This window comes from Pseudorca crassidens, chromosome 2, assembly GCF_039906515.1.
Source record: "Pseudorca crassidens isolate mPseCra1 chromosome 2, mPseCra1.hap1, whole genome shotgun sequence".
Lineage (NCBI taxonomy): Eukaryota > Metazoa > Chordata > Mammalia > Artiodactyla > Delphinidae > Pseudorca > Pseudorca crassidens.
Genome location: NC_090297.1, coordinates 7,250,479 through 7,277,152, shown reverse-complemented (window position 1 = coordinate 7,277,152; position 26,674 = coordinate 7,250,479). Strand labels below are relative to the sequence as shown.

Sequence of the window (26,674 nt, the reverse complement as noted above, 5' to 3'; positions counted from 1 at the left end):
TCCCTGGAGCCTGAGGTGCGGCGGGAACCATCTCTTTACAAATGTGACCAGAACTTCGATCTGATCTTTCCACCCCACCACATAAGTTGTCTGGTAACCAGGTGCAGATTTCCAAAGCAAAAGTCAGCTCCAGAGTTTTGAAAAAACAAACAAAAAACAACTCATCATTTTCTGTAGCTTTCTAGAATGCAACCAGGCAACGCATATAAAAAGCTTCAGAATTATCTGAATTATCTGAATTATCCTAAGAAAAGTCTTCAGTACAGAAGACGTAGGTTCCTACCAGATGCTTACTGCTGTCCCAATTATAAAAGCAGGGAGAAACGATAAGGCTTCTAGATGCTCAGCTGTAAGGGAAGGTAAAATTACCTGCTTGTGCTGACGGGGAAGGCAGCCTTTAAGAGGGACGAGAAGTCACACTTGATATGGAAATAGGCCCATGATGGTGTAAAGTGAGAAGTAAAGTGACAAAATGTTGTGGACAGAAAGATCCCACTTTCGTAAAAGAAAAGAAAAGAAAAAAGAAGATATGTATGTAGAAGAAAAGGGTAGATGCCAATATTTTAATTGTGGGATTATGAGTCTTTTTTTTTTTGCTCACTTGTATTTCTAGATTTTCTACAATAAACGTATTTCCCTTTTATAAGAAAACAACAGGACTTCCTTGGTGGTCCAGTGGTTAAGAATCCGCCTTCCAATGCAGGGGAACACGGGTTTTGATCTCTGGTCGGAGAACTAAGATCCCACATGCCACGGGGCAACTAAGCCCGCACGCCGCAACTACTGAGCCCGCACGCCACAACTAGAGAGAAGCCCGCATGGCACAATGAAGAGCCCGCACGCTGCAACGGAAGATCCCGTGTGCCGCAACTAAGACCCAATGCAGCCAAATAAATAAATATTAAAAAAAGAAAAGAAAAAAAAAAACAGATGACATTAGTAAGATAATAACAGACACACCTAAAGGAAGAAATCCCTCACAGAAACAACTGTGTTTGAGCCTCCCCGCGGCCCCTTCAGCTGGGTTTCCTCTTCCCAGCACAGGGCTGGGTGTGAGCCCTGAGCAAGGGGACCCGCGTGATTTTTAAGGGAGCCTCTGGTTCTTCCTGGGCAGGCACCTCGCAGGCTCAACGGAGGAGAGGGCTCCTAAGAAGTGGGCCCTTTGGCCCCCTGAGGTCACAGCCTCATGGGACATCACACCCCTGAGGTCAGTGAACTCAGGGTGTTTGTGGCTCCACCTGCAGGCAGCTTGGTCCTGCTGCCCCAGAAGGTCGGCTGTGACCTGAGTGCAGTCGGAGTGAGCAGTCCAGCCCCGTCCCTTCCCATCTGCCCCGCTGGCCTCAGGGAGCCAAGCACTCACCACCCACCCTCCCCATGGGTGCTGGGCCCGAACGAGGCCCTCTGCATCGTGTGGTGCTTTAATTATCCCCAGCTCAGCCCTGGATGGTGGGCTTGTTACTTCACAGCATCAAAATGAAGCCCATAAAAATGCAGACTCCGCAGTCACCAGGCAGCCTGGGCCCAGAACCTGTGCTGGGACGCTTAGGACGCTGGCCCGCTGGTTGGGACGGGATCTCGCAGAGACGGCTAAGCCCCTGCTCATGCCGTTTGCCCAGAGCCTCCCGTCTCTGCTCAGCAGACTCTGGTTCACCCTCCCGCCGCCCAGGCCCGTCCAGGCCCGTCCAGGCCGATAACGTCCTGTTCAAACCCTTCAGTCCTTCTGGGGACACTGCCACTCAGAACCCACCACCCCGGGCTCTGTATCCAAGAAACAAGCGAATGAAGTCACTTCCACGGCAGCCCGGGCTCCCCTGCCGCCGCCCCGGCCCCCAATCCGAGGCCTGGGCTGCCCAAAGAGAATAAAGACGAGACAGACTGAGGTATAGTTCAAAGGTTGGTATCTTTTTTGGTTTCCTTTTTTTTTTTGCTTTTGTAAAGAAAAATAAGGTTGTGTTTTTTGTTTGAAAGAAAACGTAAGTCAGCCCTCTCCCCGCCCAGCCTCTCCCCTGCCCCTGGGGGGTGCTAGGACCACCGGCCCTGGGCAGGAGGGGCCAGGCGGGCCCAGGCGCGAGAGGAGGGGGCTGGGCACTCAGTCAGGGCTTCCTCAGAGCCAGAGAGGAAGGGTATTCGGGAATGGAATTTGGCTTGGTTAGGCAAACAGTAAAATTAAAAAACTCGACGGCCACGCCCACAGTACGAATGGAGGCCAAGAGGCACCACCTCCGAGTTGGAACCATCTCTGGCAGCTGGAGTCTGGGACGTGGCGTGGCCCCTGGCCCCCAATCCCCCTCGTTCTGGGGTGAGGGGTAGGGCAGGAAACAGTAGCTCTCAGGAGTGGGGGGATGTCAGAGCAACCTCCTTCCCCACATGGTAAAAAAAAATTACTAAAAAAGCACCCAAAGCTTAATAAAACTAAACCTCCCCGGCAGGGAGGACTGGGGGCATCCTGCTTCCCAGCAGAACGCCTTGCCTGGCAAAAATGTGTAAAAAAATAAAATTAAACTTTATCCCTGAATGACAGAGTGAAGGCCCTTCCCCTGCCGTCGCGAGCCTCCCCACACGAGTCTCAGAATTCACAGAGGCTGCTGCTTCCTCCTGAAGTGGCACGAACGCGTGCACTGACACACGCACACACGCACACACACACACGCACACACACACACACACAGCCCCACACCTGCGTCCAGGGCCCAGGGCAGCGGGACGGGGATGCTGACACCCACAGGCAGTCTCTCATTCCTCACGGCATCTTGAGGGTCCCTGTGCCAGACTGAGACCCACCCTTCCTCTTCTCGGGGGCAGGATGGGACCCCAGTACAAGGGCAGGTGTAGGGGGCAGACCTGCCGTATCGGTCGGAAGGGCAGTGGCAGGACCAAGGGGCGTGGGGTAGGAAGCAGGCTGGCCAGAGTGGCCTGGAGACAGAGATCGCGCTGAGCCCACCGCGACAGCAGAATGCTGAGGGTGGGCGTGAGGGTCCAGTCTCATCAGAGACCTGCAGGCTGAGGGGGTCAAACAAGGCCCCTGTGGACAGTGCATGAGGGAGGGGCCTGGAAACGGGGCGGGGCGGGCCCTGGGTAGTGCTCTCACGGCTGCAGGGCTGCTGCCAGGGAAGGTCACCAGAGGTAATAAAATGGGGACACAAGCAGGGAGAAGTGAGTCTGGGGGGTGGTGCTTACATGAGTCCAATTGGGCCCCTGAGACCCAGGAACTCTGAGGGGCCCTGGGCAGGAAACTCACCTGCCCGCCCAGGAGAGCCAGAGGGAAGGCGTCACCCACAGCCCACAGGAAGGGGCAGGACAACGGCAAAAGATGCCAGCCCTCAACGGGGCCTGCCAGGGGAGGTTTATCCTCCACCCGGCTGGAGACCTCCCCTCCCTCCTCCCCCAGGGAGCCTGAGGCGGCCCACGGGACAGAGGGGTACAGTACGAAGATGTAATCACAGCCCGCGGCTGCGGGCTCAGGGCCACAGCTCCTGATCCCGTCACAGCAGTCGTGGCGTTCCCGCCAGGCAGGGCTGGATGGTGGGGAGGGACCCCAGGGTCATGCAGCCCCTCGGGGACCCCTGGCTTCAGGATCAGAGCGTCAGCACCAAACACACAACTGATGTCAGCCAAAGAGGTGGGCGGGGAGGGCTGGGACCCCCAAGACCATGCCCAGCCCCGCAGTCTGTTAGGTGGGGAGAAGGCTTCCGGGAACAGGGCTCCCTCTGGCGAGGTCCAGGGCCCTGGAGAAAAGGGCGGAGGCGGCAGCCCCTCGAGGAGGGCTGAGGCCGGCAGTGGTGGAAGCGGCATGCACCTGGGCGCACCCTCCGAGATTCTCTGGGTGCCGGGAGGCTGCGGACCGCGGGTCAGCGCAGGCTCTGGTACAGGTAGGCCGAGGTGAAGAGGGCGTTGACAGTCAAGCTCACGGCCAGGAGGCCCCGGATCAGCGAGGGGGCTAAACGACCTTCCAGAGAGAAAACGAGAGACCTGTGAGCAATGTGGGGCTGAGGCCCCGCCCCCAGGGAGGCTCTCCTGGGCTGAGGCCCCGCCCCCAGGGGAGGTGCTCCTAGACTGAGGCCCCACCCCAGTTCTTTCGGGGCACCCAGACGCCTCTCCATCTGAAAAGACCCAGGAACGTGGGGTCACTTAGTTAGATTCTGACTCCTTTTTTCGGCCGTGCCCCGCAGCTTGTGGGATGGTACTTCTCTGACCAGGGATTGAACCCGGGCCCTCAGCAGTGGAAGCGGAGTGCTGACCACTGGACCACCAGGGAATTCCCAAGTCCTGACTCCTTGAAGATGCCTCTCTTCCTGACCCTGTGCCACCAGGCAGGTCCCGGGCTAGGGTGGTACACACCTGCACCTTGCCATGGGGTACACCAGCTTTACAGACAGGACAGGACGAGTACCCTGCCCACGCCTCAAAGGCGGTAAGCTGCTGACTGGGGTCCCCCACCCCAAGCTGATGCTGCTGGGTCACATCCCAGACCCCACCTGATTTGGGAGCAGCGCCCATTTCCAGGAAAATCCTGTCAACATACACGTCTCCCACCCACCTGGAGGGGGCACCAGGAGCCGACCGCTGGGCTTTACACTGAACTGGGATCTGACGTCACAGCCCGCCCCCATCCCACAAGCAGAGGAGCCAGGATTTGAACCCAGGCAACTCAGTGCCCTGCACAGCCTGCAGCCTCTGCACTGGCCCCAGGGCGCCCACGCTGACACCCTCCTGGGGAACTTTCTCCAAATGTGAAAGTGTTCTGCATCTGTTCTGTCCAGTCAAGCAGCCACAGGCCACACGCGGCAGTGGAGCGCCTGCAATGCGGCTGGTGCAGCTAAGCAAGTAGATTTTTATTGTTGTTACATTTTAACTGTTAGGTGTAAACAGCCGCCTGTGGCCAGAGGCTCCTGTAAGAGCGCAGATGCAGACCCTCATCTGAGTGGGGATGCTGCCACAGACGGGGGCCAGGAGGCCTCGGGTGGGCCGTCTCACCCTCTTCTGTCACCCAAGAGCCCTCGAGGGGCTGTTCTCGGACAGCTCTCAGGAGGCGGCTGCAGACCTGGAGACCCCGCGCTACCCTGCCCCCCTCCCGCACGTCACACGGGGTGCAGACCTCGCCAGGTGGGGGCCTCCTCCGCGCACCCTCTGGTGGTGGTGTCCACCACACAGGAGGACGACCGGGACGAGTCGTCCTCTTTCTTGATAGAGTGGCTGCTGCACGTGCTGCCCCCCTCCGGCGCTGACTTCATGTCTGCAGGGAGAAGGGGCGTTTCAGTGGGAGCTCATGGCTCACCCCCAGGGACAGACGCGGGGCAGCTCCACCTCCAATCCCAGGATGGTCCTCAGATGTGGCCGGCCAGCCAGCCCTGCCGGTCCCAACTTGCTCGGCCCGCCCCAGGCAGTGGGCAGTGGGAGGCCAGGTCCTCATTCAGGTCTTGTCTGTGTAGCTGCCATGAAGGGAGCTGGCTTTAGATCAGGAGCAACAAACTCAAACACCGCCAGGCGGTAGAAGACGACGGCCACAAGCGAGGCTGTGGAGGGGGCAGGTCGGTGGGGCAGGGAGTGGCAGAGGCTGGGGCGTGGGACCTCAGCCTGCCCTTCTACCTGTCTGGCCCAGCGTGGCCAGATCTTCTGATATAATACGAGACACAGGAAATCCACACATTCATGTGAAAGTTCTAGATTTTAAAGGTTGAGGCCTAATTTTAAAAATTCTAAAATGCTTTGCGGAAAAACTTCATTTGAGCAAAACAAAAACATCTGCAACCAGATGCGGCCTGATGCATTTCTGACCATCCCAAGGGACAGAGGAGCCTCCAGGTCAATTGCAAAAGAAGAAAATAAAATCAGCCAAAAAAGGGCAACGTCCTGGAGGGTTCAAGGTCACCAGAAGCCAGGCCAGCCAGGCCAGGGACTTGGGACAGTGGCCACACAGTCAGATAAGAGCCAGGACAGGCCCCGTGTGACCTCTTGACGGTGTCCCCACCGCTGCACACTGACCAGAGGCCTCCCACGGCCCGCTGGGCTCTCCTGCCTCTGAGAGGGCGGTCAGAGGGCCGTACCCACGCTGTGCTTCGTGTCCCGCGCCGGCTGCCTCTGCGGGACGGCGGGCGGCTCGATGGTGAAGAGGCTGCCGTTGCGGGGCGAGTGTTCATCGGAGCTGCTGGGGGTGTTAGGGGCCTCCCCGGGGGGCGATGGGAACAGCAGCAGCTTCTGCCCCTTCAGGTTGAGCCGGGCAGGGCTGATGAGCGGCCTGCGGTGGCGCAGGGAGCCAGAGCTGGAAGCCACGGAGCCAGCCACGGAGGGCGCTGGGGAAGGGACGGGGGAGGAGGGGCAGCTCCCCGACAGCAGAGAGAAGTAATCTGGAGGGTGGGAGGGTGACAGAAACAAAGATGACAATATCGTGTCAATGTCTGCTCTGGTTATAGACCGGCTGTGGTCCTGGGGCTCTTTCCTGTATTGACCCAGGGAGAAAGGCGAGGCTGGGCCTAGACTGGGGGGCAGAAGGGAGCCCTGCTGAGGACTGAGGTAGGAGGGGCCTGCACCCCACCAGGCACCCGAGAGAGGGGAGAGGATCCCGGAGCCTCAGCCATGCCCCCTCTGCCCCCTTCCCCCTGACTTCTATCCAAAGCCCCTGGTTCCTCCCTCAGCTGAGAGCAAGGCCTGGGGAGAAACCAACCCTGGAGACCTGAGGTCAGCGACCCTGAGCCCCGCTGACGCCGGCACCCCCAGTGCCGCCTCCCTCCGTCACCACTGTAAGGACAGCAGCATCGCAGCTGATCCTAGAAACTCTCACGCCCACTGCCCAGAAGAGGAGACTGAGGCACAGGGCGTGAAGCACTTGCCCAGGGCTGCACAGCTGGGAGGCACAGGGTTGGGGTTTGAACGTGACCCCCTCTGGGGGCCCGTCTGACCCCAAAGCTCACGCTCAATGCGGCTGCTGTCCCGCCCTGCACACGCTCTGGAAACGCCGGCCCATGCGCTGCCCTGCCTCAGGCGGCTTCCCGGTCACTCCTCTTGGCGTTCTGTCCTCCTCACCTGAAACCGGAACCTCTCTGGATCGGGACACCTGAGACGGTGGGCGGCTCCCACTGAACAGATACCCTGAGTCTGGAGAGGAAAGAGAAAGGCAACACAGGTCCCTGCGGAGACAGGGCCCCGGCTCCAGCCCCCTTCCCCCCTCGCTCTGCCAAGACCGTCACCGTGTGGAGTTTTCACGAGGGCACGTTCCCGCCTCGCGGATGAGGAGGCCGAAGCCCACAGCAGGCTGCACGGGAGGTCGCGTCCCGGTACCTGACCTGCGCCTCCTTTGCTTCAGCCGTTTGGAACCCTGCCCTGCTCCACTAACCCGTCGCCTGACCCCCCGCGCTGGGCCTTGGTGCGCAGAGCCCGCTGCCCCTCCCTCAGCCAAGTGCACCCCAAGGGCAGGGGCTCCATCTCACGAGCCCCTTGGTCCCCCAAGTGCCCTGCTGACAGCCGAGCGTGGAGAGAGCCGGCGGCCTCCACGCGCCCGCGTGGGGGCTGCTGCCCCACTGCCCCAAGGGCTCTGAGGGGTCCGTCGGCCACAGAGCCCCGCCTGCCCCTTCCACCCACCGGTCCGGGGACACAGACCCAGGTCAACCCCCAAGTGACTGTGTGAGGATGGCCACGTGGCCCAAGCACATCCCGAGTCCTTTCGAGAACTGGGGAGGGGCCTTCCTGCTGGGGCTGAGCTGCAGGGACGCAGGGGTGAGGCCTGCAGCGAGAGGTGCAGAGGCCAGTAGAGCAGAGAGACGGGAAGACGGACCTGGTACTGCGCCCGCGCCCCGGACCACCAGGGCCTCCTGACACCTGAGCCAAGGACCCGCCCCAGCAACGGAGACTCCGGGATCCCACCTGAGACCAGCCTGCGTTCCATAGAACTGCTCTGCCACCCTCGGGGCAGGGGGCCTCCTGAGCCCTTGCCTCGGGCCTCCCAGGGCAACCCGGAGGCTGCCTGTTGACACAGAGAACACTCTTCTGGGGAAGGGCCCAGCTTCCGGGCCCTCCAGGTCCCTGGGTCCAGGGCATTCCATATCCACTCTGCTCCCCTCCCCCTGGCTCCAGCTGCTGTTCACGGAGGGCCCGCAGAGGCCCTGTCCGTCAGCCCCAAGGCCTGAGCTGGGTCTCGCCGGCCACGGGCTCAGGAACTCTGCTGAACAGCCATTTCCAGAGGAGGGCAGGCGGCAGCCACCCTCTGCCAGCAACACGGCTCACATTCGGTGACACAGAAGTCCCTGGAGTCCAGGTCTCCGTACGGCTCGGGGCTCTCACCCCTTCGATCCCAGCCCGAAGGCCTCAAACACTACCCACCGCTCAGCTCACGAGCTGTGTCCAGCGAGCCGTGTCTCCTGCACTGTGGCCCACCCTCTACCTACGAGGATGCTGGACTGCACACAGCAGACGCTGGGCGAGTCCCGGAGGGAAACAGGTCCAGAGGGGTGTCGGACTGGAGGGGGAGCCCCCTGCTTGGGGGAGCTGCTCAGGGGCTTAAGAGAGACACTGCACGTCAGCAAGCCCGGCTTAACCAAGATGCCGCCCACCTTCCTAGAGGCTGGATCCTGCCGCACAGCCCCGCACCCCAGGCCGCACCCCGAGGGTGAAGCAAACCCCGTGGGCACCGGGTGGCTTCCCAAGGTGAGGAGGGTCGTCACGGAAGACCCTGCTGGGGAAGGGGAGGGATGAGACAAAGCCTCCGGTGACAGGGACCAGGTGCTGGTCACTCCGGGGCTCCATAAATGTAGCAGACCTGAACCGAATCCCTGCCCTGTGGACCACACAGGAAGGCCAGGGGCAAAATTCCCAGTCCCCAGAGTCTCAGAACAACAGCAGTTAATAATAACGGTGAGAACGGTGATAAAAGACAGAACCCCACGGGAGGGGACACGGACCCATCGGCTGCCTAAGCACTTTAAATCCACCACCCGGTTTAACCCTCACGACCACCCATGGAGTGGGTTCCACCACTGGCCTCAATTTTGAGGGCAACTGAGGCTCAGCATGGTTAAGCCCCTTGGCTAAGGCAGCCCGTGAGTGGACACAGCAGGGTCTGAACCCAGTTCCGCCCGTCTCTAAGCAGAAGCACCACCACCCACCTCGGGCTCAGCCAGAGTCCCCGAGCCCGGCTGTCCCCAGCCCCGCGCTGCCCACCACGGCCCGAGCGCCACCTACCTGCTCGCGTCAGAGAGGGGATGGTTCCCAGTGAGAGGGCCCGGCTGAGGCGGCCAGGCAGCGAGGAGGGCGAGGCCCGGCGGGGAGACCGGAACAGCTGCTGGTTGGCAAGTGGCAGGAAGCCGGGCGGGGCGGGGATGAACAGAGCCGGCGAGGGGCCTGCAACGCCTCGGCAGGGGACGGCCAGGCTGGGGCCGGCGGGGAAGAGGCCGGCAGAGTCTCCCGGGAAGTACCTGCGAGAGAGAGCCCAGCGGGCATGGGAGAGGGGACTGGGTCAGCCCCGGGGGCCCCCGGAGCGGCCTCCGCACGGCGGGCCCCCTCCCCTCCCACGGTGCGAGGTGGGGCACGAGTCGGGGTCCCAGAGGAGGCGTGTGTTAGTTGCAGCAGAAAAGCAGTCCGACCACATTCACGCCATTAGGAGCGGGTGGCTGGGAGGCGCCAGCGTGACCCACCCCTCCCGGCATGCCCCCTCCGATCCCCTCAGCCTCACAGCAAACTAGGTCCACTACGAGTCTCGGTATTAAAGTGACACTGTCGCCCTCACCAGCCTCACGTCAACCCTTCACCTCGAAGCAAAAAACGCCCAGCCCTGCGCTGGCCGCTCAATTGGGCCGACGGCCTTGGGCTCCTCCGCGCCGCTACCCGCTTGGTGCCCAGAGCCTCCCGGCAGCGGCCGAGCTCGGGGAGCCCCTGCTCCCCAGGGCCCGACCCTGGGAGTCCTGCCGCTGCCCTCTGGTCTCAGACACTCCTCGAAAGCCCCTGGAAGAGCGGGGCGGAAGGCAGCCAAGCTTGGGAATCTCAGGGAAGAGGCTCTGGCCGGACACCAACTTGAACTTAGAAAGACCCGTAACGATCGCAAGGCTGCCCGAAAGACGGAAGGTGACAGTGTCTCTTTAACTCGAGAACGGTACAGATCACACGACAGGACCCGGTGGCCCCAAGCCAGAATGTCAACCATGCTTCTGATTAAGGCAACCGATTACAGAGGGGGAGGGACAGAGACAGTTAATACATGATTAGTCCGCCGTCTGGACGGAGCTGCGGGAGGTCCAGCCTTACCTCGGTCCCCAAGGGACAACTGAGCCCATGGATAATGTGCCGACGGACGGGCAGGCTGGCTCAGTCCCTGCAGCAGAGCCGGGGGGCTGCCTAAGGTACCCACCCCGTGCCCACCACGACCTTGAGCTCGGGGCACCGCTGGCCAATATCTCCACGCCACTGATTTCCCTATTTCTCATCTCTGCCCCTCTCTTTAAACAAGTTTTATGAGGAAAGTGTGGGGTCAGCTGACGCCCTCCTGGAGAATCGCGTGGCCTCCTTAAAGCCTTCCAAAGCACCAGGAAACCACCTGGACTTCAGAACCAAAGCCGGGGCCCAGTGTCTGGGGGACGCGGGGAAATCAAGCAAATCTACGGCAGAGCCTGGGCAACCTGGCTGGCCCCAGGCTGGACGCGCCTGCATTCCACCCGCTGACCCATCCTGCCTAAGCCTGTCTGACCCCTACACCTCCTTTCCCCCAAAACGCCTGCGGAAGGTTCTGCCTCTAAATACAAGATACGATTTTGTGCTGTCATTTTAGAATGACATACCGTTTGGCAGGACAGACGACCTTGAGGAGTGGCCTGCAAGGTGGGGGGACACTCAGCACGACAGTGAAGGGCGGTGAAGGTGCGCTGGGACCTTTGGCCAACTCGCTCCAATCACGCACAAAGCCCCGCCCCCTGCTGGGGCCTGCACCTCCCAGAGGACCCCGTCTGCCCTGTGCAGGAGCAGCCTGATGAGGGCGGGGCACGTGGGCCATGGGGGCGGGCACGCCCGGGCCCTTCCAGCGGGCAGCAGCGCGACTCTGCCTGCGCTGGGCTTCCTGTGCCGCCCCACCGGGCAGCCCACAGGCCAGGCCAGGCCGCGAGTCGGCCGAGGGCCACCTGCAGTAATCGGCAAGTAAGAGGAGAGGGTCCAAGTCAGGCTGCAGGTTTCAGAGGTGGCCAGCTGGGCCCAGGAGAAGCTGGGTCTTCTCAGCCCTTTCCTACGCTTCCCAGATCCTGCTCACACCTGGCGCTGCCCCAGAGCTTATAACCTGAGTCTCTCATCCGCCCGGTACAGGTGTCCCAATCTCTGATGCTACTAAAAATGGTGGCGCCGAGGGGGAGACGGTTCTGTGGTCTGACCCTCTCACCGGGACATGCAGTGGCATCACTCAACTAGCAGATCCTTGTGAAGCGCCAAGCGTGAGCCCTTGTCCTGGTTCCGCAGAAGACAGGCCCCAGGAGGCCCCTGTCAAAGGAGCCCCATCTCCGCCAGGCTCCCGAGCGCTGCACGGGGACCGACACTTCCTCTGGCGAGGCCCGCCCAGACCGCCTGTGCCTTCAAATCCCATCTCAGAGAGGCCCCGGCCCGGCTCCAAGTCTGTGTGTCCGCCGGGACACAGGGGCTCCAGCGAGGGGGCAGGCGGCTGGCTGCACTGCCTCCCATCTGACACTGAGGGGGACCTTTGATTTTCCAAGCCAACCCCAGGCCAAGCCGGGAACAGGAGAGAGGACTGCATTTTAAGCAGCAGTTTATGGAGACGAGGAGAAGCACGAGCCAGCAGGGCGCCCGAGGATGGTGGGCCCTGAGCCACTTGGTGCCCATGCTGCCAGCTCCCAAACCTGGCTCTGGTGGGCACCCCCGTCCCCCGAAGCCCCCGCCCCCGGCACAGAAGCCTCTGAAGGAACGTGAAAGAAAAAAACCAGAAAAGACGTGGTGCCTGACGCCCACCGGTCAAAGCAGGGCCCCGGAGGCATTTATTGAAAATACAGCATCAAAAACACTACATCTATGGCCGGGAGTTGCGGTTACAGTAATTGGAGGATCACTAGACAATCATCCACGTCTGCACAAGAGAGGACGGGACACTCGGTGACAGCTGCAGGCAGAAGGGACACGGGCCCCTCCCGGCGGGCTCCTGGGCACGCGTTACGAGTGAGCCTGCTCGGCCTGGGGCGGGGACCCCAGAGCTGGAGGGAGAAGACGGCCCCTTGATCCCAGATGGTGACTGTCGTCCCCAGCGGAGGGGAGAGAGGCCCCAAGCAGGGCCGACACGTTCCCAGGTAATAAGCCACGATCCCAGTGGTGCCCGCACTTCCTCAGCTGTCGCCAGTAATGTCGGAAGGTGCTGGAATATGCTCTATGTAATGAAACTTTAAGGGACAGGTGGGTGATTTTAAAACATCACACCAAACACTAAAGAGGCCAGGAAGCCTTCCTCGATGAGCTCCATCTCAGTGACATGAAGGTGTCTTTCCGTCCCCACTAGAGGGCAGGAGCGACATCTGCTCAGCAGGCTCCTGGCCAGCAAGAGAGCTGGTTAGGGTTGTTATAAATAATTTAACTTAAATACACACGTACACACAGATGTCCTGCTTCTACTCAACACCAAGAAAAACAGTAATTAGCATCGCGCTGCCAGCTTCCTTGAGAACGGGAGATTCCAGAGGGCAGGGCACGCACAGCCAACAGACACTGGCTCCCTGCCTGGCGCCCGCCGCGCCTTTTCCCCGAGGCCGGCGGCCGGCCAGCCCACTCCCCCTCTGCCTCGCCAGCGCCCTTCCATCTCACGCTCCACCCGGGCGCTCCCCACCCGGCCGGCGAGGGGTGAGTGGCGAGGGGTGGCCGCCTCGGAGCCCGAGAACCCGAGGACGGAGGGGCCTGGGCACGACTCCTGTTCCCCGGGGGCTCTGCGAGGGGCCTGAGCCGGGCACGCTCCACCTGCCCCTCAGGCTCAGCCAGCTGGCCGCCCTTTCCTGAGTGTGACCCGCACATGCGTGTGATCCGCTCTTGCCTTCCCTGGGCTCCCATGTGTACAGCGGAGGGGCTGGCACACTTGGGGCCACACCTGGAGGGGGCTCGTGCCTGCAGTGAGGAGTTGCAGGACCCAGGGCCCTGGAGGGGCGCACGGCCTTGGTCCAGCCTCCTGCCACGGCCCTGGGAGGGCAGCCCCCAGGCTGGGAACTGCCTCCAAACGTGGACGGCACGTCAGCCTCCAGAGCACATCCACACCAAGGTCAGCACTCAGGGGCCCTGGAGAGGGGTCCAGCTCTCCACCCACAGGCAGTAAATAGGCTGGCACAGCAGGGCCTGGCCCAGGGAGAGCGAGGCTGAAGGCCTGTGGGGTCTGCGGCTGCCCTACAGGGAAGTGGGAAGCAGGAGCTGTGGTGCCCTCCCTGAGGGGCTCTAGGGGCCAGGAGGAGGGCAGTGACAGGCCAGAGAGGGACAAGGTGACAATGACCTGGTGTCATGGGCCTGCGTGTCCCTTGGGCTCCTTACTCCAGGCTAACCTTGGGCAGTTGGGACATTTCCCAGGCATCATGCTGGAGGAAGGGGGTGAGAGGAGGAAACTGGGGACACCCCTGGTATGGGGGGAAGGGAACAGGGCCAACGAGAGCAGTTCAGGTCCCGCGCTGCCTGCCAATCAGGGCCGCCTTGGCCCAGGAAGCCTGAACCCCAGTCCCTGCAGGGAATGAGTGGAGGGCTTGGCCATAACGGTTGGGGTCCTGCCTTTCGAGGGCAGAACCCAGGGGCTTCCCAGGAGAGTGGGCAGAGTGTGTGTGCCCAGGTTCTGCCTATCTGGCTCACAGTGGTGCCCAAAAGATAGAGGAGTAAAGGAGAGAGTATTTAGACCTTAGACCTCCCCCCAGCCTGGGCCAATTCTCACCACGGCCTGGCTGTTAAGATACCTGCTGACTACAGGAGAGGCAGGATTTCCTCCTGTCCACCTTGAGAAAGGCCTCCCCCCACACACTCATGGTCAAGGCCTGTCTGAGCCTAAGAACTGCACTCTCCATTCCTGGGGAAGGAGGCTGAGGGATAACAGGGTCTCAGAGCAGGGAACCCAGGGGGCAGCCCTGTCTCTTCCTGGTTTCACCAGCTCCACGGGGCTTACAGGGCAACGGGCAGGACCAAAGGGACAGACCAGAGAAGCGACGGTGGGACGAGGTAGGGGACTCTGCTCTGGCCCCGGCTCAGCACCACCTGCCCATGCCAAGCAGCCCACGTGGTCAGGCCATGCGGCCAGGGCCCACCCTGCAGCCACCACCACCAACCCATGTCAGGGGGCCCAGAGGCGGGGCAAGGTGAGAGGAGAAGCAGGCAGCAGGCCTGCAACCCTCTTCCCGTGGTGTCAGAGCCAGGAAAAGGGCTGTGGCCAGTGTGGGGTGCCTGGAGCTGCCAGCAGGAAGCCACGGGTCAGAGGCAGGCAGCATGGGCGCTGCCCGTGTTCCAGGCTCAGGACGGTGAGGGGGTCTTTGGCCAGAGAGGTGGAGGCAGTGAGCAGCTAGAGAGCACTCGGTGGGCTGGGGGCCTGGGCTGGGGAATGGCTTGGTGGAGCCAGAAAGGAAAGGGGGGCAGGCCTGACTCCTCGGGGAAGTGGAGGGGCTGGGCCAGGACCGGGGGCCCTAGGCTGGGCAGGGCCGGAAGTGAGGCAGGTAAGAAAGATGCAAGACAGAGGGGCACTGTCTGCGCTGCGGGCAAAGCCCTGGGCCTGTCCGTCCGTCTGTCCTCCCCCCGCAGTCACTGCTGCTTCTCTGACCTTCGGGGCCGGAATCTCCGTGGGCCCGTCGCCTTCCTCGTGGCCACGGCTGCTGTGAAGCCCACCAGGCAGCACAGGGACGTGGTGCTGAACTTGAGCGTGTCCAGCCAGCTGGGCGAGGCAGCCTGCAGGTACTGCTCGGCCAGGTGCAGCGCCAGCAGCAGGGCCCACAGGCCAGTGGAGAAGGCGTCGATCCTCCGGAGCCTGCGGGGAGAGCGGGAGTGAGGGCCCAGCGAGGCGGGATACGGCGACCCCTCCCACTCTGCCACCTTCATCCACCCCCAGCCCTGCTCAGAGGACAGAACCCAGGGCCATGAGGAGAGCGTGGGCCTCTGAATGCCGCTTCCAACAGTTACAGGCCGCATGACTCCGAGTCAGTGCTTCTCTGAGCCTCAGTGTTCTAGTCTGTACGATGGGGCTAAGAAACCTCCCTCAGAGTCACTGGGAGATGATGTGGACACCGTTCGGTACAGGGTCTGCAACCGCACGGGGAAGCAGAGCAAAGGCCCAAGGGCGCCCACTCGACCCTCCAACAGCCCGTGAGCCAGGTTATCGTCAGCCGACTGTGCAGATGAGGAGTCTGAGGTGGAGCAGCGAGGCGGTGTGGCCCCAGTGGCCCCTCAGAGCCCCGCCCCTCCAGCCTGGAGCTTTGCTCCCACCATGCCCCACCCGCCTGCCCCCCACGCACCTGAGGCGGCCGGCCAGCAGCATGGCCAGCAGGCAGGTGAGCAGGCCCAGCCCCACGACGCCCATCTGGTGGCTCTGCCCAAAGGCCCAGGCCTCGTGCAGCTTCTCCGCCGCATGCTTGGGCAGCAGGCCCAGCAGCTGCCGCCAGCCCTCGGCCCCAGGGGCTGTGCTGTTGTCAGGCGGGGCCGAGCCATTGCTACCAGGTGGCAGGGCCGGGGGCAGGGGCGCCCCCGGGGCAAAAGGGTTGCTGGTGCCGTACAGCGCGGTGGTCAGCAGGAAGGCGCAGGCCAGGAAGGCGAGGGCTCGGAGCACGATGACCTGGAGTGGGGCCTTCACCACGGACGAGCAGAAGCTCTGGGGGAGGGAGGGAGGGAGGGAGAGACTGGTCGGCAAGAGGGACAGAGCCACCGACACCCATCCTGGTGCCCACTCTGTGCACAGGGGTCTGGCCGGGGCCCACCTGCCGAAGAACCCACCAGTTCCTGATGATCAGAGACGCCCTAAATTCTCACACCCTCTTGGCTTTGTTTCTGGTTCACCACTGGGTCCCATTACTCTGTCTCACTTCTGGGCCGTCACCCCACTGCGAGCTCCTGTGTGGGGAAGAGCTGTGCTGCCACATTCTCTACAGAAATCCTTTTGAAGTGATGATGACCTCTTCTTTCAAGTACGTTTTTTTCAATCGTTTTCAAATTCTCATAAAAAATTCCTACTGTGGCTCTAACTGGAATTGTAATAAGTATACAGATAACTCTGGCCAAAATTAAGCTTAAAAAAACAGCAGTAAGTTGTTCAGTCTGGGAACACGGTGGAGAGGAGGAAAGCAAGGGTCAGAGCATCCCACTGTGCAAGTGGGCGTGTGGCTGGCGCGTGGCTGTGTGGTCGGGGGCCTGGCTGCAGACTGGAAACCACACACCAACCAGTCAGCGAGATGGCCACAACCAGAAGGCACCTCCGGGGACCCAGGGGGTGGGTGGGAGTTTCTTTGGGGAGGATGGATTTTACTTCTAAACCCACTTGCTACTTATATCACATTTTTTTAAGCCAGGATATTCCAGCATCTGAGTACAGTGATAAAAATTAACAATGGTTTTAGCCAGCCAGTCCTGGGCTCAAATCCTGGTGACACCACACACCAGGTACGTGGCCCTCTGCGAGTGACTTAACCTCCCCAAGTCTGGTTTCCGTGGCGCCTTGGAGAGCACCCACCACGAAGGCGCTGGGAGGAACCCACACAGGTGTTGGCAGGTGCCCAGGCTCAGCAGGGCAGCTCAGAAACCCCTGTCACGCACGCAAATAACTAACATTCTCCTTAGGACCCCTGCTCCGCTCCGTGTCTGGGGACAGGTTGGGATGTGGCCCCACGGGACAGTTGCTGCCCCAGGGAAAAGGGCCTCAGCTCTGCAGAGCTGCCCCCCAGTCACTGGCCCAGCCCTCTGGGAAGGGGTTTCCTGCACAGACCCCAGGGCTGGGATGCCTGGAGTGCCCCATGGACGCCCCTCGGACCTGCGTGTGCGTCTGGTCGGCCTCCCGGCGCTTGAACTGGTGGCTGAGCAGCAGGGCGCGCAGCTGGCGGTTCTGGTGCTTGATGTAGTGCTCGACGGCCGCCTGGCACGGCCGGCACAGCTTGTACATCTGCTCCAGGTGGTGCCGGTACACCTCGATCTCCTCGTCATATCTGCCCTGCGGAGGGAGACAGAGGCTCAGGGTCTCCAGGGGGCGACCGTGTGCAAGTCGTCCCCAATCTGCACCTGCTTCCCCCGCTGCCCAACAGGACAAACGGCTGGGAATAAGGGGCCCCCAGAGGCCGGGACACAGCAGGGCCCTCAGCTGACAGCAGACACTCCAGCCAATTCTGTCGCTCCGAAGGACGCACGTTGAGGCCAGAGTCTGGGACGTGGCCCCTGCTTCAGGCCCTGCTCCCGGACTCCAGAGCTCCAGGAAGGCAGGTGACCCACGGGGGAAGGTAGCTCTGGGCTGACACCACCTGGACGCGGGCAGATGGACAACCCAGAGGTGGGGCTGCCTCCGCCCTTAAGCCCAGTGGTCTAGAAGACACCGGAGAGCCCCTGGCCGGGCCAGGGCCCTAGCAGAAACCAAAGGGCCTTTACGTTTCAGGAACAGCCCAGGAGACTCGAGTCCCCTCCCACCCCTCCTCCCCCAAGAGACGCAGCAACAGGCCCCTCCCTCCCTGCTTCCAGGGGAGGGCGGGAGGGTTATCAGTTTCATCTCTTGCTGGGACTGAATGTGCCCGAAGAGGTGCCCTGGCTGCCTCATCGCACATGCCTGCCCTTCTCTCTGCAGCCTCCCTGCCTCTCCCCTCCCAGCCCCAGCTCACCTCCATTTCCCTCCCTCCCCCACTCCCAGGCTGGGCCTTGGGAAAGTCAGTGTCTCTGGGCTTCAGCTGGGATTTTCTCCTGAGGTCACAGAACCCCCAGACTGGTTGAGGTGACACCAGCTAGATGACAAGGCTGCTGGGCTCCACGGTGGACCCGGGGGAGGCAAAGCCCTAACACCAAGCCTCTCGGCAGCACCTGTGTCCCCTCCTCTCCCACAAGCCGGGACATCGTCTACCAACTCCAGAGCAAACTGCCCGCCAGCCAGTGGCTAAGACTGACTCAGAGGGACACGGACAGGATGGTCCAACAGGGCCCCAAGCTGGAGCCCAAGGACCCTACCTCCCCCTACCCAGGGACAAAGCCCTCTGGGCTGGCAGGAGCTGGGCTTTCCACGATGCTCCCAGGCTTGGGGCCCCCAGAGCAGTGACACGAGACAGAGAGAGCGAGAAGCGAGTGGCAGCTGAGATGGACTAGATCACACACGCGGAACACAGGGCCAGCACGGGGCTGGGGTGAGGAGGGGCCTCCCCTCCACTGCTCGAACCCCCAGCCCCTCCCACACCCGCTCACCTCGTCGCGCGGCGAGAAGGCGGCCAGTTGCTTGATCTTGGTGGTCTGGTGGTGACTGCACCGCCGGCACAGCAGCACCTGGCTGCTCACCCACTGCGGGGGCTGCATGGGGGCTCGGGGGCCGGGCGCCCCGCTCACCACGTGGTTCAGGTGCTCCAGGTACTGGGCGGGGATCGGCTTGTTGTAGTCGCCGTTCTGGGGGGGGAGGAGGACTTGAGTCAGGGGAGCCCCTCCCTACGGGCAAGAGCCTCCCCACGGGTTCGGGCCAGGCGCCGGACGGAGGGCCCGCGTGCCCGCACTCCACGGAAGTGGACCGCTAACACTCCCTTGCTCTACGTGCAACGCAGAAGCTCTTCTTCCAAAAACACTTCACGGGAACCCCCAACACAGGAGATACGCTGAGGGTGCAGCCTGGACCCCGCCCCTGCCCACACTCCCGCCTGGTGTCCCTCCTCAGGACCCAGCAGGGGCTGGCACAGGGGTCGGCCAACTCTGGCGGTGGGCTGGCTGCCCACGTCCGTGAGTAAAGCTTTCCTGGGCTTATTCACAGCCACATGCGCTCACACGTCTGTGGAGGCTCTGCAGTGCCGAGTGGTCACAAGAGACCGTGCGGCCTGCAAAGCCTGAACCCCTCACTGCCCGGCCCGCAGAGAGCCTGCCGACCCCGGCCTGGGGCAAGGCAGAGACTGGGCTTCAGAGCCAGAATGATCCGGGTCTGAACCCAAACCTGCCAGTTTCAGAGCTGGGACTTTGCCCAAGTCACCCTAGCTGCCCGAGCCTGTCTGCTCCTCCTCAAAGGAGGGGCCCAGGGTCAGGGCCCAGGGCCCACAGGTCCTGGATGGGAGGGCCGCACCTCCTGGAAGCCGTTGTACTGTTCGCAGTGGGGGCAGTCCCAGCAGTTGCGGTTCCCATAGGGCACCACCGTGTCCTGGTTGCAGAACCAGCAGTTGACGACGGTGTGTGTCGGCTTCATCCTGTGGACGAGCAGAGTGGAATCAGCGGGAAGACCTCCGTACCCATGTGACAGGAGACCAGGGAGAGCATGTGGGAAGCGGGATGGGGACCCCAAGCTGGAGATGCAGGCAGGCGGAGGAGGACAGGACGCTGTGTGTCCAACGGCAGGACCTGGGCTTCTCCTTGGCCTCTGAGGCCAAGCCTTCCCCGAGCTGGAGAGGCACCAAGAACCCAGGGCCAGCCAGGCCACGGGGCCGACAGGGACCAGGCTCTAGGACCACCCTCCACCCCCGCAAGGCCCGCAGACCTGGGCCTGTTCCCAGGATGCGGAAATGGTGCTCCCTGGGGAGTTTCCAGAGGGAAGGCACCTCCTGGGCTTCACAGAAGTCCCCAGGAGAGCGAGGGCCAAGGAGGCCAAGGGGTAGGGACTGCAGAAGGCTGCTCAGCCTGGGGCCACCCCTCCCCAGCAGGGGGACAGGACAGGCTGGCCACAGTGGCCCTTGCCAGCCACATGTGTGCTGACAGGTGGGGTGTGAAGGATAATCCCAGCCCAGACACCGACAGATCTGTGCTCTAGGGCCGTCCATCCATCTCCCTGGCTGTTGGGGGTGTGTGTGTCGAGGGGGTTGGGGAATGGACATGGCAACTACCAAGCAAACCCCTCTAGTCCCAAGAATCTAAAACAATGTGGGCAACAGGTGGCAGCTGCAAGCAGGACCCTCGGGTCCTGGCCTTGCCACTCCTGTCTCCCTACTCACCCCCAGAGTCCACCTCCAGCTCTGGGGGTGCCGCCTGGGCCTTCGCTGGGATGGGCAGCCATACCACACACGGACACCCCTACTGTCCACAGGACAGCACGGCCCCAACCTTCTGCGAGCCAGAGCCCCTGGCTCTGCCACCTTCTCCTCTCCCAGCCTCGGCCCGCATCTGCAAAGTGGGAGCGATCACAGAACCAGGGCATCTGCGTGTTACAAGGACCCAATGACACAAGACACATAAAGGTGCTTCGCGACGCAGGGCGCTGGCTGTCACTACCCTGTCCCCGGGACTGTCAGGGGCCTGGAAGAAAGGCTGGCCCCCCGGGAAGCAGAGCTGCTGCTTCTGACACTGCTGATGCTTCCCGGCCTTGCCCTTCCACTGTCCGTGGGCAGGTTACTAGAGTTCTCCAAGCCTCAGTCTTCTCACCTGTCGACTGGGGACAAGACATGTCAAGTGTGGGAAGCGCTTACAGTGCCCAGCTAAATACCCATAAATGACAGCTTACATGGGGAGGGCAGGGGAGGGGAGAAGGAAGCCCGGACAGAGACAAGGACATGAAACCAGACCTCGCAGGGAAGGGTCCCAGGGTCCACAGAGGGCACCTGCAGCTCCAGTTCAGGCCAAGGGCCTCAGAATGGACGACAAGGGACCGCACGTCTTCAGCATCACTGAACCACAGGGCAAGGCCCAGAAACAGCAGCACTGGGCAGCGCGGCTCATGGTCATGGTGTGGCCTTTGGGGAAAGTCCTTTCTTTATCTGGCCAAGGGGGATAATGATAATCTCTGCCCACAAAAGGCTGCCGAGGGGCTCGGACGGAAGGCACCTCCTGGGCTTCACAGAAGTCCCCACCCCAGGAGAGCAGCTGCCACCTGTCGCCCACATTGTTTTAGATCCTTGGGACTGGAGGTGTTTGCTTGGTAGTTGCCACGTCCATTCCCCAAATGAGGGAATTCAGGAAAGTGCTGAGCTGGGCAGGTGATCAGCGGAGGCATTTTGACAGCTTCACCGGGCTTCAGGCAAAGAGCAGTGGAAGGAGGCGGCTAGCGGTATGGGAACCTGCTCTGCTGAGAAGCCGGCACTTGGCTTTCTCTTTGTTAATCTGTACCTGCTTTACAGGCTTCTCTGTTAGAGTGCACAGTGCTGCGTCCAAAGGGGTGATGAGGCAGGCCGGAAAACCTCTCCCCTCTGCCCCCAGGTCCTGCTGTCCTCGTGATGGGTCCCTCTGCCCCCTTCACCCCAGAAGCTCACCGCACCACACCCCGCCTCTGGAAAGAAGCCAGCAGGAGACCTGGCAGCCCACGAATAAAGAGAGATGGGAAGGGAATAAAGACGACCGGTGGCAGGCGAGCAGGAACTGAAGCTTTGGGCCAGGGGGCCAGGGGGCCAGGCACGAAGCCCCTCCCGCCCAGGAAGTCATCATTTCTACCCTGAACCTCCAGCTCTGTTGCTAGGGAAGTGAGCCTGGCCTGGAAGGAGGTGGCAGGAAGGGGAGGCTGGGGATACGTCCTGGTCCCTGGGCCAGCGGCTCTGGCTTGGTAATCCCTGCCCAGGGTTGGCGGGGTGAGGGTCCTCTCTCGCGGACAGGGCAGCTGCCTGCCACCTTGGCCAGATGGGGTCCCCGCGCCAGGAAGTCACCTCCCACAGCTCCCAAGGGGTGAGCCCTGAAAGCGCGTGCAGGCCTGTGAGCGGCAGACGGACCAGCAAAGCTATGGGGAGCTGGGTGTGAATGTCGGCTCCCCAAGCACCAGCGCCGCTGCCGCCTGCCGGAAGCGCCACGCGTCAGACACGTGGATGAAGTGACTCACATTCGCGGGCTGCGCCTGACGGCTGACCTCACAGCTCGTACGTACTGTCCCCACAGCCACGGCGCGGGCCTGGCCTATGGGCCTGCACCCACCTCTACCAGGCCTGACGCAGGAGCCCTTGGGTCAGCCTATTCTGCGCCCGCTTAGCCGGGGCTCTGCTGCTGCTCAGGGAAAAGGCCCTCCAGCCTGCTCCCCTCCTACCCCTCACACGCTTCTCCCGCAAGCCAACAACCTCCATCCCCAGTGAGGCTCTGGGTCAAACCACTCTTCGTGGTGGACAAGATCTGAGGGGACAAGACAGAATGTCCCTGTGACACAGGCAGGAGCAAGTTAGGTGGGTCCAGGCCAGGCCACCTCAGGTGGAAGGCTGGGCCCCAGAGGGTGAGCGGCCGGGAGGGTCTGGAAGGTACTCACCCAGCTCCTGCTACCTGTGTGCTGAGCTCTCTCAGGCTCTGCGGGGGTTGGAGGAGGCCTGAGGCAGCCAAGGGCAGGATGGGCCCCTGGGGGGGAGCCAGGGGCAGCTGCATGCTCTCGAACCGTCCCTCCACAAGCCCCAAACCCACAATGGGGAAGAAAAGATGAACACAGGCCCCCAACAATGGTATCACCCCCTCAGCCCCACACACGGACAGCTAGTTACAACAGAGCTCATGCCCTGGCATCCCGCCGTGCCCTACAGGTCTGGTGGGAGCGGGGGGTGTCAGTTCTAGCCCACCACTGGCCCACCTCTCTGAGGGCTGCAGCTCCAGGCCCTCGGTCCAGGACCCTGCCAGGGGGTGGGCACCTGCTGTGAGCCCAGCACTGTGCCACATGGAAGAGACACTGATGGGGATCAGTCCCTGTTGGGGGGCTGGGGGGGGGTGCTCAGAATCTGGGGGAGGCCCATGCGTCCACCAGTCTCTGCCAGGCCCTGAGAAGTTCCCCGAGAGGGTCTGGCACACAGCCTGTGACCCTGGGCACCACGTGCTGGCCTGGCGGGGTCTGGAAGATGGTCTCTGAGAGTCAGGTTGGTTCCCTTGGGGGCCGAGAGGTCAGCCTCCAGCAGGGCCCCGAGGGGATCCCAGGATAGGCTCATAGGCGAGGGGTCCTTGTCGGACCCCACACGGCTCCTCACTTGCTCCTCTGTGCCCTGAGTGTTGTCCGATCCACCAGAGAGAATCCAAGGAGCAGGCTCCTGGGCAGCGGGACAGCGGCACCAATGTGCAGCTCAGTGCCACCAGGACCCAGCGGGCCTCCAGCCGCCCGCGCCAGCCTCAAGGCGAATCACACTTAGGCCCACAGCAGTCCAGCCAACACCAAGACAGAAAGCCCGGATCCGCCCTCGGTGGACCACACCGGTCCCTCAGCACAGCGCCGGCTGGGCACACGCTGGATCGCAGGGAGGCAGAGATGAGCGAGGCTCTCCACTCCTGACCCGGACACAAGGACGAGAACAACGACCTCACAGGGCAGCTGGTGACAGGTGCAATAGGAGAGAGCCAACAAGTGGTGCATTTGCCGTCACCCTCAAGAACGGGTTTACCGGCCAGCAAGGCAAATGAGCAGGTGGCCCTCAAACAGATGGACTGCGGACAAGGAGGGCACCACCCGGCATGCGTGTGGAGAGCAGGGTCCCCCCAGCCAGAGTGCGCAGCACCAGGAGAGCCTGGCAAGAGGTGAGCGGGAACCAGGGACCCTGGACGCCAGGCCGAGGCTTAACTCTTTTACCTGGGAGGCTGCATCCTCTCTGTTCCCAAACACCAGAAAGTGGACAATCCGATAACCACCTACGGGGGCCTCCAGAGGTCTTGAGTAGGGATGTGATGGCAGGAGATGGATACGATGGCAAGCGGCAGAGCCTGGGGGTGGGAGTTTGGGTGGGGGAGGCACAGGAAGCCACCAAGACTTCCTGGGTACAGGGCGCGCCAGCCTGGGGAAGTGTAATTGGGGCTTCCACCTGGCCTCCTATGGGTGCAGAGTGACAGCCAAGTTGCTCAGTGAGGACCCAGAGCACGAGGCTTGGTTAGGAGCTGAAGGGCCAGAGTGAGGCAGGGCTCTGCCGTTTAGCAACTTGGTGTCATAGGGCAGGAAGCCCAATCTCCCTGGGCCTCTGTTTCCTCATCTGTAGAATGGGGCCAACAGCAGCTCCTGCCTCACGCCAGGTCATAACACACAGTCCGGTCAAGAGGACTCCGCGGGTGGGAAGCCAGGGTTGGCCCTGCCGGAGGCTCTGGGGACCGCAGCCCTTCAGAGAAGCAGGCTCTTCCCCCTGCTCGCCGGCCGATCCTCCGTCCAGGTCCCTCCATCGCTGTGCTGAGCCCCCAAACACCCAGCCGGCCAAGTCCATTTCCAGAAACAACTCTCCTCACATGCCCTCCCCAGGGTCATTCTAAACCCACGCTGTGGCCAAAGCCATTCCTCACTGTCACTGTTTCCCCCACAGAGGAGAAGGGCTCAGCCTGGTCTTGCTTCTGAATCGTGACAGTGGCTAATTTATGACCCCCAGACAAAAGCCAGCGCTCTGGTAGAATCTCAGAGCCTCCTGGGAAAGGGCTGGTCCTTCTCAATCAAAAGGTCCCAATGCCACACGACGACTCTGGTGTCACGCCACACTGGTACCCTCCTGGCTCCCCTCGAAGCAGCTCACCCAACACTGCACCAAGGCCTCAGACTCCTGTCTCCGGGAGCGGGAAAGCTGTGGCTGGCAGCCCAGGTGGGGAGACGGGACCCCCAGGAACAGCGGCAGCACAAGACGGGAGCTTGAGGCACAGTGAGCAAACCCAGTGCGAATCTAGCCACACCAACACAAGTGAGAGCTGCAAAGCCTGGACACAAGACCTGGCCCAGGCTCTGGTCCTTGGGCTGACATTCCCTGCCCCCGGTTAACTGGGAGGCAAACCGGGCTCTGGACACACCTCTGCCGTCGACACGCTCTGGGAATCTGAGCAACAGCAGGCGGCATGCACCTCTGCACCTCCGTTCCCTCGTGCATAAGATAACTGGTTTGAACCAGCTGGTCCGGCAAGCCCCTCCAGCTTCCAAATTTTGGGCAGAAGCTGGGACACGCAGAGCTGTGCGTTGTCAGGGACCCCTGAGGCCACCCCCTCCTCAGCCTGCCAGTCTGGCTCATCCTGCAGACACAGCTGATGTCCCTCCTACCCCTTCCTCCCCCAGGAAGCCTGTGACTCAGTCGCCCTCACTTCTTTTCCCTTTGGGTGAGAAGCAGTACACGGTGGTGGCTAAGGAAGAACAGACATGCCTTCCAGGTTCAAGTCCCAGCTCCCCCACTTGCTGCCGAGTGACCGTGGGCAAGTTCCTTCGCTTCTCCCACCTAAGAGCTGCGCTTCCACATCCCCTGCTGAAGCTACAAGCCCACCCATTCTGTCTCCAGAATGTTCTCACAACCCCACCTTTCTCCCCTATCCCCTGGGAAGGTGGATCAAGTGGGTTGACAGTGGGGCTGCCCCTGAGGTCCTCCTGAAGCAAGAGGCCATTAAGCTTTTATCCCTGACCATGGAGACCAGCTGTGCACAGTGGGGTCAGCATGATCTCGGAGCCAGGGTCGGGGGTGGGGAGCCGCCACTGAACCCGCTGGGCAGCCCAGCCCGGTTTAAACACCTCTGAAGTATGTCAGGCTTGCCTGCTCTTGGAGGCTGTGGAGCCCGGGGGTCAGGGATGCAGGCTCCAGGGTCAGGATACTTCAGCTCACACCCTGACTCGTCTAATTAATAACAATTTATGTAGCTCTTTTGTCCCTCAGCTTCTCTAGACAGAGCAGGGGTTGTGACTCTGAAATGGGCTTATGTGAGATTAGAACAACGCCCGAGACAGCGTATGCGGCTCAGAAACTACCGGTCGGTGTTCACGCGACCCAACGTGCCCCTGAGGACCAGGGATCGGGGCTCAAGACGGAAAGGAGCAAGGCCCGACCCCCGCTCGACGCTCCCGCCGGGTTTGGGGGCCCTGCAGACCCTGCAGCTGGGCCAGCGCAGATCTCCGCGGGGGAGGAAGTTCGTACGTCAAGCGCTGGCTGTCCCCGCCCGCCCCACATTCCTGGGGTCCCCCAACCCACTCCTCAGCCGCTTCCCGACTGGGGATCCCCAGTCCGGTTTTCCTTCCGGGGGCGGGGCGTGCACAGTGGGTCTCGGCGCGGGGACACACGGGCCGGGCCCCACCGCCGCGCCGCGGCCTCGCCGCGCTCACGGACAGCGAGGCGCGGGCGGCCCCGGAGCCGGCGGGCTTGGGAGGACAGCGGGCGGAGGGCGGGTGCGGGGGCAGGGGCGCGGGTGTGATACTAGCCGGCCGCGTGGGCCGCGCGCACTCACCTCCGTGCGATGCGGTAGAGCAGCACGCCGGCGGCGGCGCACGCCGTGACCCCCAGGCCGCCGGCCAGGCCGGCCGTTGGGTAGCGGGCCAGCAGCGCGCTCATTCCCTCCATGGCTCCTGGCGCGGGCGATGGGCTGTGGGCAGCGGCAGGCGGCAGGCGGTAGGCGGCGGCGGTGGCGCTGGCGGCTGGGCCGAGGGCCGCGGGCGGGACGCGGAGCGGCGGCGCGCGCCTCCTCCCGCCGTGACCTTCGCCGCTTTGTAGCCGGCGCGGGCCCGCCCCCTGACTCGGCGCGCTCCCGCCTCGCAGCCAATCGGAGCGTGGGGCGAGCCTGGTGGGCGGGGCGCCGGCGGAAGTCGCCGTACCGGCCAGAGCGCGCCCTCACGCGGCCGGAGGGGGGAGGTGGCGCGGGGCCCGGCCCGGCCCTTCTCCGCTCCCGCTTCGCTCGCCAGGCGCCCCAACTTCAGCATCCCGGGCTAATAAGTCTTTCCCCGGCTAGTCCTGTCTTCCCAACGCCT

At 62.5% G+C, this 26,674-nt stretch overlaps 1 protein-coding gene across 1 annotated transcript; it reads right to left on the bottom strand.

The window, feature by feature from the left end:
- Positions 1–1,881: 1,881 nt before the first annotated feature.
- Positions 1,882–26,398, bottom strand: TMEM201 (transmembrane protein 201). The gene is made up of 11 exons (XM_067719436.1): positions 26,158–26,398; positions 19,187–19,307; positions 18,334–18,528; positions 16,931–17,107; positions 15,426–15,778; positions 14,738–14,941; positions 9,172–9,404; positions 7,021–7,092; positions 6,045–6,344; positions 5,096–5,233; positions 1,882–3,946 (listed from the first exon to the last, which is right to left on the bottom strand). Exons 1-11 carry the CDS (start codon positions 26,268–26,270, stop codon positions 3,849–3,851), a joined length of 2,004 nt encoding a protein of 667 aa, XP_067575537.1. The 5' UTR covers positions 26,271–26,398; the 3' UTR covers positions 1,882–3,848.
- Between the last annotated feature and the right edge of the window lie 276 nt (positions 26,399–26,674).

Coding starts and splice junctions, on each gene's coding strand:
- TMEM201 (XM_067719436.1), bottom strand. CDS start 26,270: ATGGAGGGAATGAGCGCGCTGCTGGCCCGCTACCCAACGGCCGGCCTG. Junction 19,308..26,157: donor CTCTACCGCATCGCACGGAG/GTGAGTGCGCGC, acceptor GCTCGTCCACAG/GATGAAGCCGACACACACCG. Junction 15,779..16,930: donor CCGACCAGACGCACACGCAG/GTCCGAGGGGCG, acceptor TCCCTCCCCCAG/AGCTTCTGCTCGTCCGTGGT.